General features: G+C 44.6%; 1 protein-coding gene across 1 annotated transcript in view; it reads right to left on the reverse strand.

The window, feature by feature from the left end:
* LOC110506082 (SH3 and multiple ankyrin repeat domains protein 2-like) overlaps positions 1–17,286 on the reverse strand; it is a 182,180-nt gene that overhangs the window by 5,679 nt on the left and 159,215 nt on the right. Inside the window, exons 20-22 of the mRNA XM_090223390.1 lie at positions 16,272–16,378; positions 16,049–16,169; positions 12,958–15,520 (exon numbers count right to left, since the gene is read on the reverse strand). Coding sequence (XP_090079516.1) covers positions 12,958–15,520; positions 16,049–16,169; positions 16,272–16,378 — 2,791 coding nt within the window. The remainder of the gene's footprint in view (positions 1–12,957; positions 15,521–16,048; positions 16,170–16,271; positions 16,379–17,286) is intronic.

Genomic DNA, 17,286 nt, shown 5'->3' on the forward strand with positions numbered 1-17,286 from the left:
GCCCCCTTGAACTTTGCGACCTTTTGCCACATTTCAGGCTTCAAACATAAAGATATAAAACTGTATTTTTTTGTGAAGAATCAACAACAAGTGGGACACAATCATGAAGTGGAACGACATTTATTGGATATTTCAAACTTTTTTAACAAATCAAAAACTGAAAAATTGGGCGTGCAAAATTATTCAGCCCCTTTACTTTCAGTGCAGCAAACTCTCTCCAGAAGTTCAGTGAGGATCTCTGAATGATCCAATGTTGACCTAAATGACTAATGATGATAAATACAATCCACCTGTGTGTAATCAAGTCTCTGTATAAATGCACCTGCACTGTGATAGTCTCAGAGGTCCGTTAAAAGCGCAGAGAGCATCATGAAGAACAAGGAACACACCAGGCAGGTCCGAGATACTGTTGTGAAGAAGTTTAAAGCTGGATTTGGATACAAAAAGATTTCCCAAGCTTTAAACATCCCAAGGAGCACTGTGCAAGCGATAATATTGAAATGGAAGGAGTATCAGACCACTGCAAATCTACCAAGACCTGGCCGTCCCTCTAAACTTTCAGCTCATACAAGGAGAAGACTGATCAGAGATGGAGCCAAGAGGCCCATGATCACTCTGGATGAACTGCAGAGATCTACAGCTGAGGTGGGAGACTCTGTCCATAGGACAACAATCAGTCGTATATTGCACAAATCTGAGTGGCAAGAAGAAAGCCATTTCTTAAAGATATCCATAAAAAGTGTTGTTTAAAGTCTGCCACAAGCCACCTGGGAGACACACCAAACATGTGGAAGAAGGTGCTCTGGTCAGATGAAACCAAAATTGAACTTTTTGGCAACAATGCAAAACGTTATGTTTGGCGTAAAAGCAACACAGCTCATCACCCTGAACACACCATGCCCACTGTCAAACATGGTGGTGGCAGCATCATGGTTTGGGCCTGCTTTTCTTCAGTAGGGACAGGGAAGATGGTTAAAATTGATGGGAAGATGGATGAAGCCAAATACAGGACCATTCTGGAAGAATGATGGAGTCTGCAAAAGACCTGAGACTGGGACGGAGATTTGTCTTCCAACAAGACAATGATCCAAAACATAAAGCAAAATCTACAATGGAATGGTTCAAAAATAAACATATCCAGGTGTTAGAATGGCCAAGTCAAAGTCCAGACCTGAATCCAATCGAGAATCTGTGGAAAGAACTGAAAACTGCTGTTCACAAATGCTCTCCATCCAACCTCACTGAGCTCGAGCTGTTTTGCAAGGAGGAATGGGAAATAATTTCAGTGTCTCGATGTGCAAAACTGATAGAGACATACCCCAAGCGACTTACAGCTGTAATCGCAGCAAAAGGTGACGCTGCAAAGTATTAACTTAAGGGGGCTGAATAATTTTGCGCGCCCAATTTTTCAGTTTTTGATTTGTTAAAAAAGTTTGAAATATCCAATAAATGTCGTTCCACTTCATGATTGTGTCCCACTTGTTGTTGATTCTTCACAAAAAAATACAGTTTTATATCTTTATGTTTGAAGCCTGAAATGTGGCAAAAGGTCTCAAAGTTCAAGGGGGCCGAATACTTTCGCAAGGCACTGTAAGTATTCAGACCCTTTACTCAGTACTTTGTTGAAGCACCTTTGGCAGCGATTACAGCCTCGAGTCTTCCTGTGTATGACGCTACAAGCTTGGCACACCTGTATTTGGGGAGTTTCTCCCATTCTTATCTACAGATGCTCTCAAGCTCTGTCAGGTTGGATGGGGAGCGTCGCTGCACGCTATTTTCAGGTCTCTCCAGAGATGTTTGATCTGGTTCAAGTTCGGGCTCTGGCTGGGCCACTCAAGGACATTCAGAAATGGATCCCGAAGCCACTCCTGCGTTGTTTTGGCTGTGTGCTTAGGGTTGCTGTCCTGTTGGAAGGTGAACCTTCACCCCAGGTCTTGAGCGCTGTGGAGCAGGTTTTCATCAAGGATCTCTCTGTACTTGGCTTCATTCATCTTTCCCTCGATCCTGACTAGTCTCCCAGTCCCTGACGCTGAAAAACATCCCCACAGCATGATTCCGCCTGGCCACTCTACCAGGCCTGATTGGTGGAGTGCTGCAGACGTGGTTGTCCTTCTGGAAAGTTCTCCCATTTTCACAGAGGGACTCTTGAGCTCTGTTAGAGTCACCATTTGGTTCTTGGTCACCTCCCTGACCAAGGCCCTTCTCCCCCGATGGCTCAGTTTGGCCAGGCAGCCAGCTGTAGGAAGAGTCGTTGTGGTTTCAAACTTATTCCATTTAAGAATGATTGAGGACAGGTTCTTGGGGATCTTCAATGCTGCAGAAATGTTTTGGTACCCGTCCCCCAATCCTGTCTTAGAGCTCTACGGACAGTTCCTTCGACCTCATGGCTTGGTGTTTGCTTTGACATGCACTGTGGGACATTACATAGACAGGTGTGTGCCTTTCCAAATTATGTCCAATCAATTGAATTTACCACAGGTGGACTCCAATGAAGTTGTAGAAACATCTCAAGGATGATCAATGGAAACAGCATGCACCGGAGCTCATTTTCGAGTTTCATAGCAAAGGGTCTGAATACTTATTTACACAAGGTATTTATTTAAAAAAGATATACATTTGTAAAAATGTCTAAAAACCTGTTTATGGGGTATGGTGTGTAGAATGATGATGATTTTGTTTTATTTAATCAATATTAGAATAAGGCAGTAAGGTAACAAAATGTGGAAAAAGTCAAGGGGTCTGAATACTTCCCGAATGCACTGTACACTAGATGACTGTAGGAGGCGCTGTGTTCAAGCCACCGTGACTACATCTTGGCACTCCCTCACCATTTAAAAAAATATTTTTGAAGCTATAGAAATGCATTTATTAATGCCTACATTAGTTTTGGCCACATTTATTATATTATGTGAGCTAAACACAGTAAAAAATGGAGGAATATAATTACAAAACAATTCTTAAAGTATACTTTTTTGAGATTGTTAATACGAAGAATAAAACAGTACATCATTAAACATTATTACACCACCACATATCTACAATATAAAATCTATAATACCACCATACAACAATATTACAATGTACTGTGTGTGTGTGTGTGTGTGTGTGTGTGTGTAGTGCGTGTGCTAGCGTTTGTGTGCGTGTGTCTGTACCTGTGTGTGTGAATCATCACAGTACTCACTGTTCCATAAGGTGTATTTTTATCTGTTAATTAAATCTGATTCTACTGCTTGCATCAGTTACCTGATGTGGAATAGAGTTCCATTGTAGTCATGGCTCCATGTAGTACTGTGTGCCTCCCATAGTCTGTTCTGGACTTGGTGGCATGTCTTGTGGGGTATGCAAGGGTGTCCAAGCTGTGTGCTAGTAGTTTAATCCGACAGCTCGGTGCATTCAGCTTGTCAACACTTCTTACAAAAACAAGTCGTGATGAAGTCAATCCCTCCTCCACTTTGAGCCATGAGAGATTGACATGCATATTATTAATGATAGTTCTCTGCACACATTTAAGGGTCAGCCGTGCTGCACTGTTCTGAGCCAATTGTTATTTTCCTAAGTCCCTCTTTGTGGCATCTGACCTATAGCAGGGGGTGTAAAAGGCATACGTTTCCGCAGCAGCAGACTATAATCGATAATGTCAAAAGCTGCACTGAAGTCTAACAAAACAATAACTCTGTTTAAGAGAAGAACGCAGATAACCAGGAACACACACACACAACAGAGCATGTAGAAAAAATACTCAAGACTGCACGGAGGCCAGAGGGAAGCTTGCAGCACTAAGTCCACAGAGCATGTCCTAATGTGATTCACTCTCTATCTCGGAATGTGTGTGTGTGTGTGTGTGTGTGAGCGTTTACAGAGTACATCTATGTGCATGCGTTCATACAAGCATGCCTTTTGGTAGTTGAACTGTACATAGAACAACAATGCAACATATCGAGGATGAGGATTATACATTATTTGAGGTCAGCTCAGCTGGGAATAATCATTATGAAGTGATTATTACTCTCATATACAGCAGTTCATTCCAGAAGAATACCACTTGACCATCTGGCATCAGCATCACAGTATCCTCGACTCACAAAAAAATATACCTAACACAAACATGCAGTGGGCTTGACAGCACAAGAGGGACAGAAGAGAGAACCTAGATCTGGTTTGCAATCTAATGTCAATATAATATTTTTTTGGAACAGTGTAGTCTTGTGTAGTGTACGTATCAGTCCCCTACAGACCACAGAGATTTGTGCAGCACCAGATTGAGTGATGTGATGGATCGATGGGGAGATGGATGAAGTGAGAGCAGGGACACACAGGGCAAACCCATCACCTCCCACAAAAACACACACAACTATGCCCCATTCAATTCAGATTAACACCCTCATTCAATTCCCCCTCTAAACTTCCTTCTGTGGTTCCATACTGATCGGGCTCTGAAGGGCTGCAATGCCTGCTAATTCGTTGACTAATATGTGTGTAGAAGTAATTTAATATACTGTAATTACACTCCTAAGTCTGGACAAAACCAGAAGACACAGCAGCCCTTGATGACCAGGTTGGTTGTCCCCTCTTTCCCTCGTACTATATGGATAACCCTGAGGGAAGTTAGGGAGGGGAAGTGAAATGGGCAAGGGCGTTATTTGGCCCAAATGGATTGGGCCAAAGTGAAAGCACCAGTCCCCCCCTCTGGACCTGTAGCACTTTGCACCACGGGTGAAACTTACAGCTTGTTTTTTTCAGCACCAGCTTTTCCACATGAAGTCATCGTGATGGAGTAAGGAGAACGGAGTGAAACAGAGGACACATGAAAAGATGAGACAACAACAAAACACATGGAGAGACACAAACACTATCACACACACAAACACACACACACACACACACAAAAAGGGGAAAAAAGTGAATGCAGGGAACGAACATATGTCCTTCTAAACTGACAACTCACTCCAACGTGATAACCTTCTTGTGAAGATGGGACTCTAAAAATTCACTTCACAGATCAGAGGTCAAATCTCGTAATTTCCTCTAATAGTCATAGTCCGGTCTATTTCACATATACTGTGCATGCCCCTGTACTGTGCATGCCCCTGTACTGTGCATGCCCCTGTACTGTGCATGCCCCTGTACTGTGCATGACCCATGAATGCACTTGAGCAGCTTTGCATAATAAAAGTTGATGCTTCGTTATCTGACACACTGATCCATTTCTAACTGAACAATGTTAGACCTGTGATCACAATCAATACCACCAGGCTGACGAGGTGGGAGAGGGATGAGGGTATCAATACCCAACTGTGACAGAGCAAAACATACCCTGGACCACACATCGCACACACACACACACCAAACATTGTCCAGCAATGGAAGCAGAAATGATACCTTCTGACTTGCTTATCGAGTTTAATGACCAAGCTATCGCTCCAACCTTCCATAGTAGATATAACAGCCCAGACGCTGAATGGTTTTACTGTATATAAATGGGTCGGCTTTGACTGTGTCATTGGAGATCATACACAACATCATCTGAGCCATTTTCTACAGAGTTAGTACTGGATGCTTCAACTTGTGCAGTGAATTGAACCATTGTAGATACACTGTACTGTACACACGAATGCACACACAAAAACAGTCATGAGACTCTTTCTCCATCTCACCACACACCCTAACACATGCACGCATGCCTGCATGCACTCACACACACAATCACCCACTCTGAAATGTTATGTAACCGTGGCCCAGCAAAGGATGTTGCACATGATGTGGATGTGCACACTGTGATGACACTGAACTCTACTGAGGGTTAGCCCCACCCACCCCCCACACTATAATCGGACTGACATCACTCCAGCGGGCCTCAAGGCTGCTCTCATCAACTCGTTGCTAGGCAACCCCGTTCGTTCGCTGGCACACTAATCTGTGAACCTAAAAGACGGGGATAAAGTGAAGGGGAAAATGTAAGAATGCTAAAAAGGAGAAAGAGCAAATCCTTCATGTAGTGGCGTTCATCTGGGCTGATTCTGCTGTGCTGAGTGCTTAAGACGGAGAGAGACTGTTTCTTATGAACCTGTCTAAGTCAGAGAGTGGGGGGGGGGGGAGAGAAACTGAGACAAAAAGAAACAGACAGAGAGAGAAAGCTACAGAGACATAAAGAGAGATGGAAGGCCAGAGACTGAGACAGAGAGGGAATGATAATATAGGCCACCCTCTCTTTCATATCCATCTGCTCCATGTGCTCAGCTACAGGGCACCTTGCCCCTTCTGCTACCTAATCCCTCACACGCTTCCTCACTTCAAGTGTTCTATATGATCTATCTCCTTCCCTCAGTGCCATCTTTCCCTTTAACCTACACTATGTAACGAATCTGTTTTCCATAAAACAAGTTCTATGGAAAACTCGGTCAATATCATTGGTCCAACTTATTCAAATTAGCTTGAAATGGATAGAATACGCCAGTCCCATACACCTGACTCTTCCCTCACCTCCAACCTTTCCTTAGCCTTTATCTCTTCTGTGTTTGCAGATATGTGGTGAACCAGCTGTAAGCAATATAGTGGAAGGAAGCTCTGGTCAGTCCATTGGAGGGATAGGCCTAGTTAACAAACAGATCTGCAAACACTGGAGAAGTATTTATATCCTAAAATAAATAGATAATCTCACTAAAATACATTTTTTTTTTTAAAGTTAGCAAAAATAGATAAAATATTGCTACCATGGAAAGGACAATACCCGACTGTGGAAAAATCACCCTGATTAACTCTTTAGTCATATCCCAGTTTACCTATTTACTTGTGGCCTTGCCTACATCTAATGACTTGTTTTTAAAAATTATATGAGCAAAATATATTACACTTTATTTGGAACAGCATGCCAGACAAAATTAAACAGGCATATTTATATAATGAATATGAACTCGGAGGGCAGAAATGATAAAATATTAGAGCATTTGACCTTTCACTAAAGGCTTCAGTTATACAAAAGCTATACTTAAATCCAAACTGGTTCTCTAGCAGATTAGTAAGAACGGCCTTTTTCCCTTTATTCAGATTACAACCTCTCACTTTCCATTATTTGAAAAATAAATCATCTCCAAAATACCGCTCTTTTAAAAACAAGCCATAGAAAGCTGGTTGGAATTTCACTTTAATCCACCAGAAACGACAGAACAAATATTAAAACAAATATTATGGTTAAACTCAAATATACTAATTGATAAAAAAAATTTATAAAATTGAATGAAAAAAGACAACTGTATAATCTAAATTATATCATAAATAGGACTGGTGGAGTTATGTCACACATGCAGTTAGCAAAAATATATGGAAATGTCTGCTCTATCCATAATTACAACCAACTGATTGCAGCATTACCGCAAAAATGGAGGAGGCAAGTGGAAGGGGGAGAAGGTAAGGAACTTGTTTGTCGACCTTGCAATAAAGACCAAAATTGGTTAAAGAAATTTGTGACAAATAAAAAAGTATACCAGTTTAATTTAATGGTGGGTCCCCTGCGGGACGGTTGAGCTAATGTAGGCTAACGTGATTAGCATGAGGTTGTAAGTAACAAGACAATTTCCCAGAACAGGGACATATCTGATATTGGCAGAAAGCTTAAATTCTTGTAAATCCAACTGTACTGTCCAATTTACAGTAGCTATTACAGTGAAAGAATACCATGATATTGTTTGAGGAGAGTGCACAATTTTGAAAATGAAAAGTTATTAACAAATTAGGCACATTTGGGCAGTCTTGATACAACATTTTGAACAGAAATGCAATGGATCATTCTAAAACTTTGCACATACACTGCTGCCATCTAGTGGCCAAAATCTAAATTGCACCTGGGCTGGCATAATACATTATGGCCTTTCTCATGCATTTGAAAGATGGTACAAAAAAAATATTTTTTTCTTCTTGGTATTATCTTTTACCAGATCTAATGTGTTATATTCTCCTACATTGCTTTAACATTTCCACAAACGTCAAAGTGTTTCCTTTCAAATGGTACCAATAATATGCATATCCTTGCTTCTGGGCCTGAGCTACAGTATATATATATATATATATACATTCAAGGATTTTCTTTATTTTCACTATTTTCTACATTGCCATAAAACACTCCTTCCGAGGCCTCCAACTGCTTTTAAATGCAAGTAAAACTAAGTGCATGCTCTTCAACTGATTGCTGCCACACCCTCCCGCTCGACTAGCATCACTACTCTGGACGGTTCTGACTTAGAATATGTGGACAACTACAAATACCTAGGTGTCTGGTTAGACTGTAAACTCTCCTTCCAGGCGCACATTAAGCATCTCCAATCCAAAATTAAATCTAGAATTGGCTTCCTATTTCACAACAAAGCCTCCTTCACTCATGCTGCCAAACATGCCCTCGTAAAACTGACTACCCTACCGATCCTTGACTTCGGCGATGTCATTTACAAAATAGCCTACAACACTCTACTCAGCAAACTGGATGTAGTCTATCACAGTGCTATCTGTTTTGTCACCAAAGCCCCATATACTACCCACCACTGCTACCTGTATGCTCTCGTTGTCTGCCTCTCACTACATATTCGTCGCCAAACCCACTGGCTCCAGGTCATCTATAAGTGTATGCTTGGTAAAGTCCTACCTTATCTCAGCTCACTGGTCACCATAACAACACCCATCCGTAGCACGCGCTCCAGCAGACCAATACAATTTGATTTGATATATCACTGGTTACCCCCAAAGCCAACACTTCCTTCGGCCGCCTTTCCTTCCAGTTCTCTGCTGCCTTTGACTGGAACGAATTGCAAAAATCACTGAAGCTTGAGTATTTTATCTCCCTCTCTAACTTTAAGCATCAGCTGTCAGCGTAGCTTACCGATCACTGTACCTGTATACAGCCAATCTGTAAATAGCACACCCAACTACCTCATCCCCATATTGTTACTTATCCTCTTGCTCCATTCCACCACAGTATCTCTACTTGCACATCATCATCTGCACATCTATCACACCAGTGTTAATGCTAAATTGCAATTATTTTGCCTCCATGGCCTATTTAGAAACATACTTCCCTACTCTTCTACATTTGCACACACTGTACATATATTTTTATATTGTGTTATTGACTGTACATCTGTTTATGTGTAATTCTGTGTTGTTTTTGTTGCACTGCTTTGCTTTATCTTGGCCAGGTCGCAGTTGTAAATGAGAACTCGTTCACAACTGGCCTACCTGGTTAAATAAAGGTGAAATAAAAAATAAAATAATAAAATAATAATAGTGAAGACATCAAAACTATGGAATCATGTAGTTACCAAGAAAGTGTTAAACAAATCAAAATATATTTTACATTTTAGATTCTTCAAAGTAGCCACCCTTTGCCTTACACACTCTTGGTATTCTCTCAACCAGCTTCATTAGGAATGCTTTTCCAACAATCTTGAAGGAGTTCCCACACATGCTGAGCACTTGTTGGCTGCTTTTCCTTCACTCCGTGGTCCAACTTATCCCAAACCATCTCAATTGGGTTGAGGTCGGGTAATTGTGGAGGCCAAGTCATCTGATGCAGCACCCCATCACTTTTCTTGGTCAAATAGCCCTTACACAGCCTGGAGGTGTGTTTTGGATCATTGTCCTGTTGAAAAACAAACGATAGTCCCACTAAGCATAAACCATATGCGATGGCGTATGCTGGTTAAGCCTGCCTTGAACTCTAAATAAATCACAGACAGTGCCACCAGCAAAGCACCCCACACCATCACACCTCCTCTATGCTTTATGGTGGGAAATACACATGTGGAGATCATCCGTTCACCTACTCTGCGTCTCACAAAGACACGGCAGTTGGAACCAAAAATCTCAAATTTGGAATCATCAGACGAAAGGAAAGATTTCCACCGGTCTAATGTCCATTGCTCGTGTTTCTTGGCCCAAGCAATATTCTTGACTGACCTTCATGTCTTAAAGTAATGATGGAGGGTCATTTCTCTTTGCTTATTTGAGCTGTTCTTGCCATAATATGGACTTGGTCTTTTACCAAATAGGGCTATCTTCTGAAAACCACACCTTGTGTCACAACACAACTGACTGGCTCAAATGCATTAAGAAGGAAAGAAATTCCACAAATTAACTTTTAACAAGGCACACCTGTCAATTGAAATGCATTCCAGGTATGAACCTTATGAAGCTAGTTGAGAGAATGCCAAGAGTGTGCAAAGCTGTCATCAAAGCAACTTTGAAGAATGTAAAATATAAAATATACATACTTGTTATTTCATAGTTTATGTTTTCACTATTATTCTACAATGTAGAAAATAGTACAAATAAAGAAAAACCCTTGAATGAGTAGGTGTGACCAAACCTTTGACTGGTACTGTATATACACCCCAAAAAATATATGGGCGAGTGGAAATTATGCAGACAATTACATTGGTAAAAGCCACAGTATATCTGCAATATTAAAGCTGATCTAAAAAAATCAAAAAATACAAACACTGGAGAAGTAACTCACTAGGCTGGTGGATCGTCCCCTCCCCCCAACCAGGTAGCTATATAGGCCACTCTCTCCCTTCTGGCTCTAACACATTCCATAGTCAAACACTGAGGACTCATTAATCTATTAGACCCAACAGTTCCCAGAAAGACCTCAAAGCTACATGGAACCCTCGTGTATTATCTGTAAAAATAAAAACCTAACACACGCCAATATATAAATACAGCTTCTTGAATTGAAATGTATTTTAATGACATTCTCAGAGGTAACAGAAAAATATCTTGTCTCTCTCTAGGCGATTGTGCAGTCAACCTTCAAATGTTCTTGATTATGTGGATACTATTTATCAAAGTGCAGCTGCCTCTACTCTTAAACCTCTGGATGCCGTTTTTCATAGTGCCCTTCATTTTATCACAGGAGACAGTTTTATTACTTATCACTGTATTCTTTACCAAAAAGTTGTCTGGACCTCTTAAGTCACGTGGACAAGAAAATGCTCATCCATACATAGGCTGCGCTCCTAGTGGCCTGGGACTTTAACGCAGGGAAACCTAAATCCGTAATTTGAACAAGCATGTTACATATGCAACCAGAGGGAATAAACTCTAGACCACCTTTACTCCACACACAGAGACGCATACAAAGCTCTCCCTCGACCTCCATTTGGCAAATCTGACCATATCTCTATCCTCCTGATTCCTGCTTACAAACAAAAACTAAAGCCGGAAGTACCAGTGACTCGCTCAATGCGGAAGTGGTCAGATGATGCAGATGCTAAGCTACAGGACTGTTTTGCTAGCACAGACTGGAATATGTTCTGGGATTCTATTACAGAAACTATTACAGACTACAATATTACAGACTACAAAGGGAAGCACAGCCGCGAGCTGCCCAGTAACGCGAGCCTACCAGATGAGCTAAATTATTTCTATGCGCGCGTCAAGGCAAGCAACACTGAAGCATACATGAGAGCACCAGCTGTTCCGGACGACTGTGTGATCACGCTCTCCTTAGCCATTGTAAGTAAGACCTTTACACAGTTTAACATTCACAAGGTCGCAGGGCCAGAAGGATTAGCAAGATATGTACTCCGAGCATGCACTGGCAAGTGTCTTCACTGACATTTTCAACCTGTCCTTGACCGAGTCTGCAGACCAGCATAGTCACTGTGCCCAACAACACCAAGGTAACCTGCACTCACATCTGTAGCCATGAAGTGCTTTGAAAGGCTGATCATGGCTCACATCAACTTCGTTATCCCAGAAACCCTAGACCCACTCCAATTTGCATACCACCCCAAAGGTCCACAGATGACGCAATCTCTATTGCACTCCATACTGCCCTTTCCCACCTGACAGGCCGCCCCCAGGTGGTAAAGGTAGGCAACAACACATCTGCCATGCTGATTCTCAACACGGGGGCCCCACTGTTGTGTTGTCAGCAAACTTAATGATGGTGTTGGAGTCGTACCTGGCCATGCAGTCATGAGCGAACAGGGAGTACAGGAGGGGACTGAGCACGCACCGCTGAGGGGCCCCAGTGTTGAGGATCAGCGTGGCGGATGTGCTGTTACCTACCTTTACCACCTGGGGTGGCCCATCAGGAAGTCCAGGATGCAGTTGCAGAGGGAGGTGTTTACTCCCAGGGTCCTTAGCGTAGTGATGAGCTTTGAGGGCACTATGGTGTTGAATGCTGAGCTGTAGTCAATTAATAGCATTCTCACATAGAATTTATAGCTGATTTAAGATTAAATATTTAACCCAGATACGGTCAACCATGTTACTTTAACTGGCACTTACTCTAGTAAAATTGTTTTATTGAGATGGGAACACCTATTTTATGAAGTTGAACATGTGCTCCTTATGACAGAATGTTAAAATTAGAAATACAAATTGAATAAAAAAGTTATTTCTTTTTTACCAAATTACAGTACCCAAAAGGCACTCTATTGGTGGAATGACCCAGTAGCAGGTGTCTTGGGTATCCCCTAACTCCATCATTATGGCTAACTGAGGAAATATACCAGAAAGTAGAATTACTAACGAGAGGATGGGCTAGAGCAAACTTGGTCCTGTCCATTCCCCCGCAGAACTACACAGCTGATTCAAATAATCAAAGCTTGATGATGAGTTGGTTATTTCAATCAGCTGAGTAGTAACATCGAAGACATCGAAGACCGATTTTGGAAATCCTTGGGCTAGAGTAGCACTTTAAAGAGATGACAGTAGCTAGCTAGGCTTACGTTCCCAAATGACTATCGGTTGGTCTTAGCAACACATCAGCTCATTCTCTAGCTGTAGAGGGAATAATTGATCAGCAAATGGTTATATAAAAAGAGAAGATTATGACCATCTAATATTCTTAATGCCCGCAGCTTGGCTCTTTGGAGATGGAGGGTAGGAGGTTTGTTTAAAGGTCAAAGGGGAGATGTGTCAGCGTAAGTGTTAAAGGTCAAAGGTAGATTTATGTGTTACCTAGTTCCAAAGCTGCTCCTGGCCCCTGTGGTGGGTGAGTCGAAGGAGTCCCCCGGTTTGGGCCGGTACATCTGTGATAAGATGGAGCTCAACTCGTTGATAACCGTGGCCTTGGGGTCAGACGTGGGTGGGCTCCTTAGCTCTGGGGGCTCGCCCCACAGCTTGGACGACCGATGGGTGGGAGTCCTGGGGAGATTCGGGGGGGACATGGACCCGGGTGGAGGAGGAGGGACAGGAGGGGGCGCCCCGAAGGAGTCCAGGGATTCCTCCATGAGGACGTCGTGGTAAAGTGCAGTGTTCTTGTTGATGATGGGCTTGTTTTTGGGCTTGGGGGGAACGGGGGGTCGGTCATCGAGGTAAGCCTGGCCATCAGTATAGACCATAGAAGTGTTCTCCAGGGCGCTGTTGTACCCGCCCTCCGACGACAGTATAGAGATGCTGGAAACTGTGGAAATTGTGCTGGTAGTCTCCATACGGGGGTCTCCACTGCTGCGACTGTCTACCTCCTCGATGCCTGAGTCAGTGACACCTTGCTCAAAGCCACCGTCGGGGGGCGGAGGGGGATAGGAGGGTGGGGGCACGCAATTGGACATCCCGCTTCCCCGTCGGAACTGGCCGACAGGGGACGGGGTGTGGGTGTAGTATGGGGGTGGATTTGTCCCCCTGTCCCCCATACCGTTGCGTCTCTCTTGGTCTCGTTGCTTGAGCAACTCAGCGATGGCCGTTGCCTGGTCCTCAGGGATGTCGATGCTGTTGGCGAATTCCAACGGTGGCGGCAAGGGCTCGGAGAAGACAAACTCCTCCACCTCCTCGATGTCCACTGAGGCCAGTGGGGGAGGGGGCATGCGGAAGGGCAGCTTGATTGGCTCGTCCACCGACCCCCCAGCCGTGATGCTCTTCCCCCGTGGCACAGGGGGCAGGGGCATGGAACTGTGGCTGTTGGTGGGGGGTTTTGGCTGGTTGGGGTCTCTCAGTTCACTGGGGATGCTGTTGTCCTGGGCTGGTGTATTCTCCTGCCCCCTGTCTTCCTCCTCTGGGCTGTTTTTGGTGTGCACCATCAGCAGCCCGGCAGCTTTCTGCGGTTGTGACGTGTCCACAACGTCGATCTGTATGCTCTTCCCATCCTGCTCCGCCTGCTGCCTCTCCTCCCTCACTCCATCCGACTCGTACTTCTGCTCCGTCATCTGTCTCCTCAGCCCTACCACTCTGCCTCGCCCCAGAGTTGTCGTGGAGGTAGCGAAGCTTGCCTCGGTGTTGGAGCGGAGTTTGGTATCGATGAAGAGAGGCTGATTGAGGCTAGTTTTGTGGGGGTTGGGAGGGAGGGACTGGGGGGCATCGCTCTTGGGGAGCGGTTGAGGTTGAGAAGGGGGTGGGGCTTGCGTCGCCATGGTTGTTTGTGTCTGCTCCTTAATGGCTCTTTCCCGGGCCACCAGCGCCAGGGCGAGGGGCGAGTTAGGGTCCAGGGCCTTACCTGTGACGGGGTGCAGGTAGTCCCTTCCTCCGTTGGAGCTGTAGGTCTTGGGTGGAGTGGCCGGGAGACTGACGGGGCTGTCCAAGTTGGGGTACTGGCCGGTACGCGCGGTCAGGGGCTCCCTCACCACCTGGGTGGGCTCAGGGGTGTTGAAGTCTGTCACGTTACCCCCACGGTCACCCCCTTCTTGTGACCGCAGCAGGGTGGAGGCCGGCGGGGGAGCCATTATCCTCTGCAGGTGCTCGTCATTACTGAACATCCCCTCGTCGATAGACTTGGACTGGAGTAGGCACGGGGCCTGGTCTCCCAAGTCCTCATCCCCCATGTCGGTGGAGCGGAAGCTGGGCGAGTTCCTCAGCGCCTCCAGCCTCTTCTCCCGGTCCCTCACTGCCCCTGCGATGGCAGCCGCGAAGGGGTTGTTGACAATGGGGTCTTCAGGCCTCAGTCCCCTGCCCCCTGCCCCGGGCATTAAGGGTGGGTGTTCGGGCGTGGTGGGCTCGATCTCAATACTGCTGCCCTGGCTGCTCTTTCCACTGCTACTGGTGGACGGCTCCTTGACGATGATGGTGGGGATGGGAATGGACGAGAAGGTCCTCTCAGTTGGTGTGGTCGGCATGGAAATGGCGTCTGAGGGCAGGGCACAACAGGTCTTCTCTGGGCTGTCCTCCACATTGGGCTGCTTGACCAGCATGCCCTTCCTCCTCGCCGGCTTGGCAGGCACGTACAGCGCCTTGTTGCCCACCTCTGAGTATGGGTTCTCGGGCACGGGTGCCCGTCCTCTGCTTCTACTATCGTACTGTTCTGAGCTCTGGCGGTGATAACCTCGCCTTAGCGTCCCTACATCTACTGTGCGGTTGCCAAGGATAGTGGTGTTGGAACATTTTCCAGCGGAGTTGAGGGTGAGGCCCGGTCGGTTGGTGCCTAAGCCCCGTGGCGTGGGGGAGACGGATGGAGAGTTGAAGGAGGAGGGGGGAGACGGGGGGGAGATGGCCGGGGGAGGGGGAATGTCCTCGGACGTGTCGGGCATGGAGAGGCTGCGGGTGAACTTGAGTGGGGGAGGGGTGAGGAGCGTCTTCTCCTCTTCTGTTATACCTGAGAGGGAGAAATAAAGTGAGAGAATGAGAGATGGCGAGAAAGAGAGATCTGTCAATTGTGCATGTGTGATTCTATTCCATTTCATCTTTCTTATCGAGATACATTTTTTGGAGAGTTCACTTAACTTTTTAAATTCTGTAATCAGTTTTAGAAAGTTGTCTATGAGTCAGGTGTGAGGATTGCCTTCTATGTTCCAAATATTACAAAGTATGCTCAAGCTACTGCATATACTGAAGTTACTAGCTACTGAAGCTAGCGCAGTCATAACACACAGACCTGCCTTTGGGCTACTGTTGGCTCTGAGTGGTGTGATGAATTGGATGGAACATGGATAGAATTAGTTTCTATGAAATACTATTGCTCCATCATAGACTGTGGTTTCAGCGTATGGGTAATAATACTGTCGCCTCAGAGCACAATTTGGCAAGTGGATCACTCTAATTTGTTCACATCACACTTAATGAAGCCAGTTAATCTCTGGAAACGGTAATTATGGTAAAGTGGGGCCATACATTAGACACACACCTATGGACTTCTGTCTCCTCATGGTGCCACCCTTGGCAAGTATGCCCAGGAATGCCCCCCCTCTAGGACTGCCTGGCATGGTAGGTGGTACTGCCACACCCCCCTGGCGGTCGTACATGGACTGTAAACCAGAGTTGGGTAGGGTTAGAGTATTGATCAATACCATGCTTTAGATAGAAACGTCTGCTAAATGGCATATATTATACTGTGTGGAGTAACTCACATTCATGTCAGTAGGCGTGACCAAACAGCGGCTGGAGGGGCGTGGCTTAATGGTGGCCACTTTCGTGTCCACGGCATTCTGGGAAGGTGACACCTCGTCCACTTTATCTGCAAAACAAACCCCACCCCCTATGAGTAACAGGGTAAATAGGGCGGGACTTCTTTAATCCTAAAAATGTCACGGGCCAAATGCGGTTGCAAGCCAGTCATTTTCATGACCCCTTCCTCAGTTTCCAAACTAAATTGAGGCTGAAACAGAGAAAGAATAAACACAATAAAATAAAATAAAAAACATGTAATTTTGGTAAGAGGCCAGCCTTGGAAGCCGTGCAAGCCTTTAAACTTATATTATGTAATATTTAGTTGTATTGGTTTTTGGAAAGCCTCCATGCATTTGGGGATGTTACTGTACTTAGAGTGACTTGAAAACATATCCTCTTCTTCTGACCATCTACACACAGAGGGAAGAGAGTGGAATCAGCCTTAACCTGCACTTAGATTACTAACAACCTCTAACACACGCACACACACACACAGAATCATACAGACATACACATATATTCTGAAACTATGGGTGACTTCTTCTATCTGGCCATTTTCTGAGGCATGATGTGTATGGATTCAGTTACTGATGCCACTTCATTAAAAACCACTCCAATTTCATCCTTATCCCATGCAATCTGTTATGCTGTGTAGATCCTGCTATATAACATTATTGCCAATCTGTTGCCAACTTTTCTAATCATATAGGATTGAAGCCTACAGATTTATTATAATTCATGTTGCAGCAAAACAGATGGCATGAACTCCAGTTTTCACAGACCAGTTTTGAGATGTGAAAACCTCTGACAAACTTTGATTTTGGGGTGAACTATCCATTTAATAGTTCATGAGTTACCTGAATAAACCAAAGTTCAACATTTCACCTATGTGACGATGCGTCTGACATAAGCAATGTTTGAAATTCAATACCATGGTGTCACATTATTGAGTCTGATGTCCATTCAGTATGCACA

The sequence above is a fragment of the Oncorhynchus mykiss genome, chromosome 26, assembly GCF_057628025.1.
Source record: "Oncorhynchus mykiss isolate SJ-2025 chromosome 26, ASM5762802v1, whole genome shotgun sequence".
NCBI classification, from domain to species: Eukaryota; Metazoa; Chordata; class Actinopteri; order Salmoniformes; family Salmonidae; genus Oncorhynchus; species Oncorhynchus mykiss.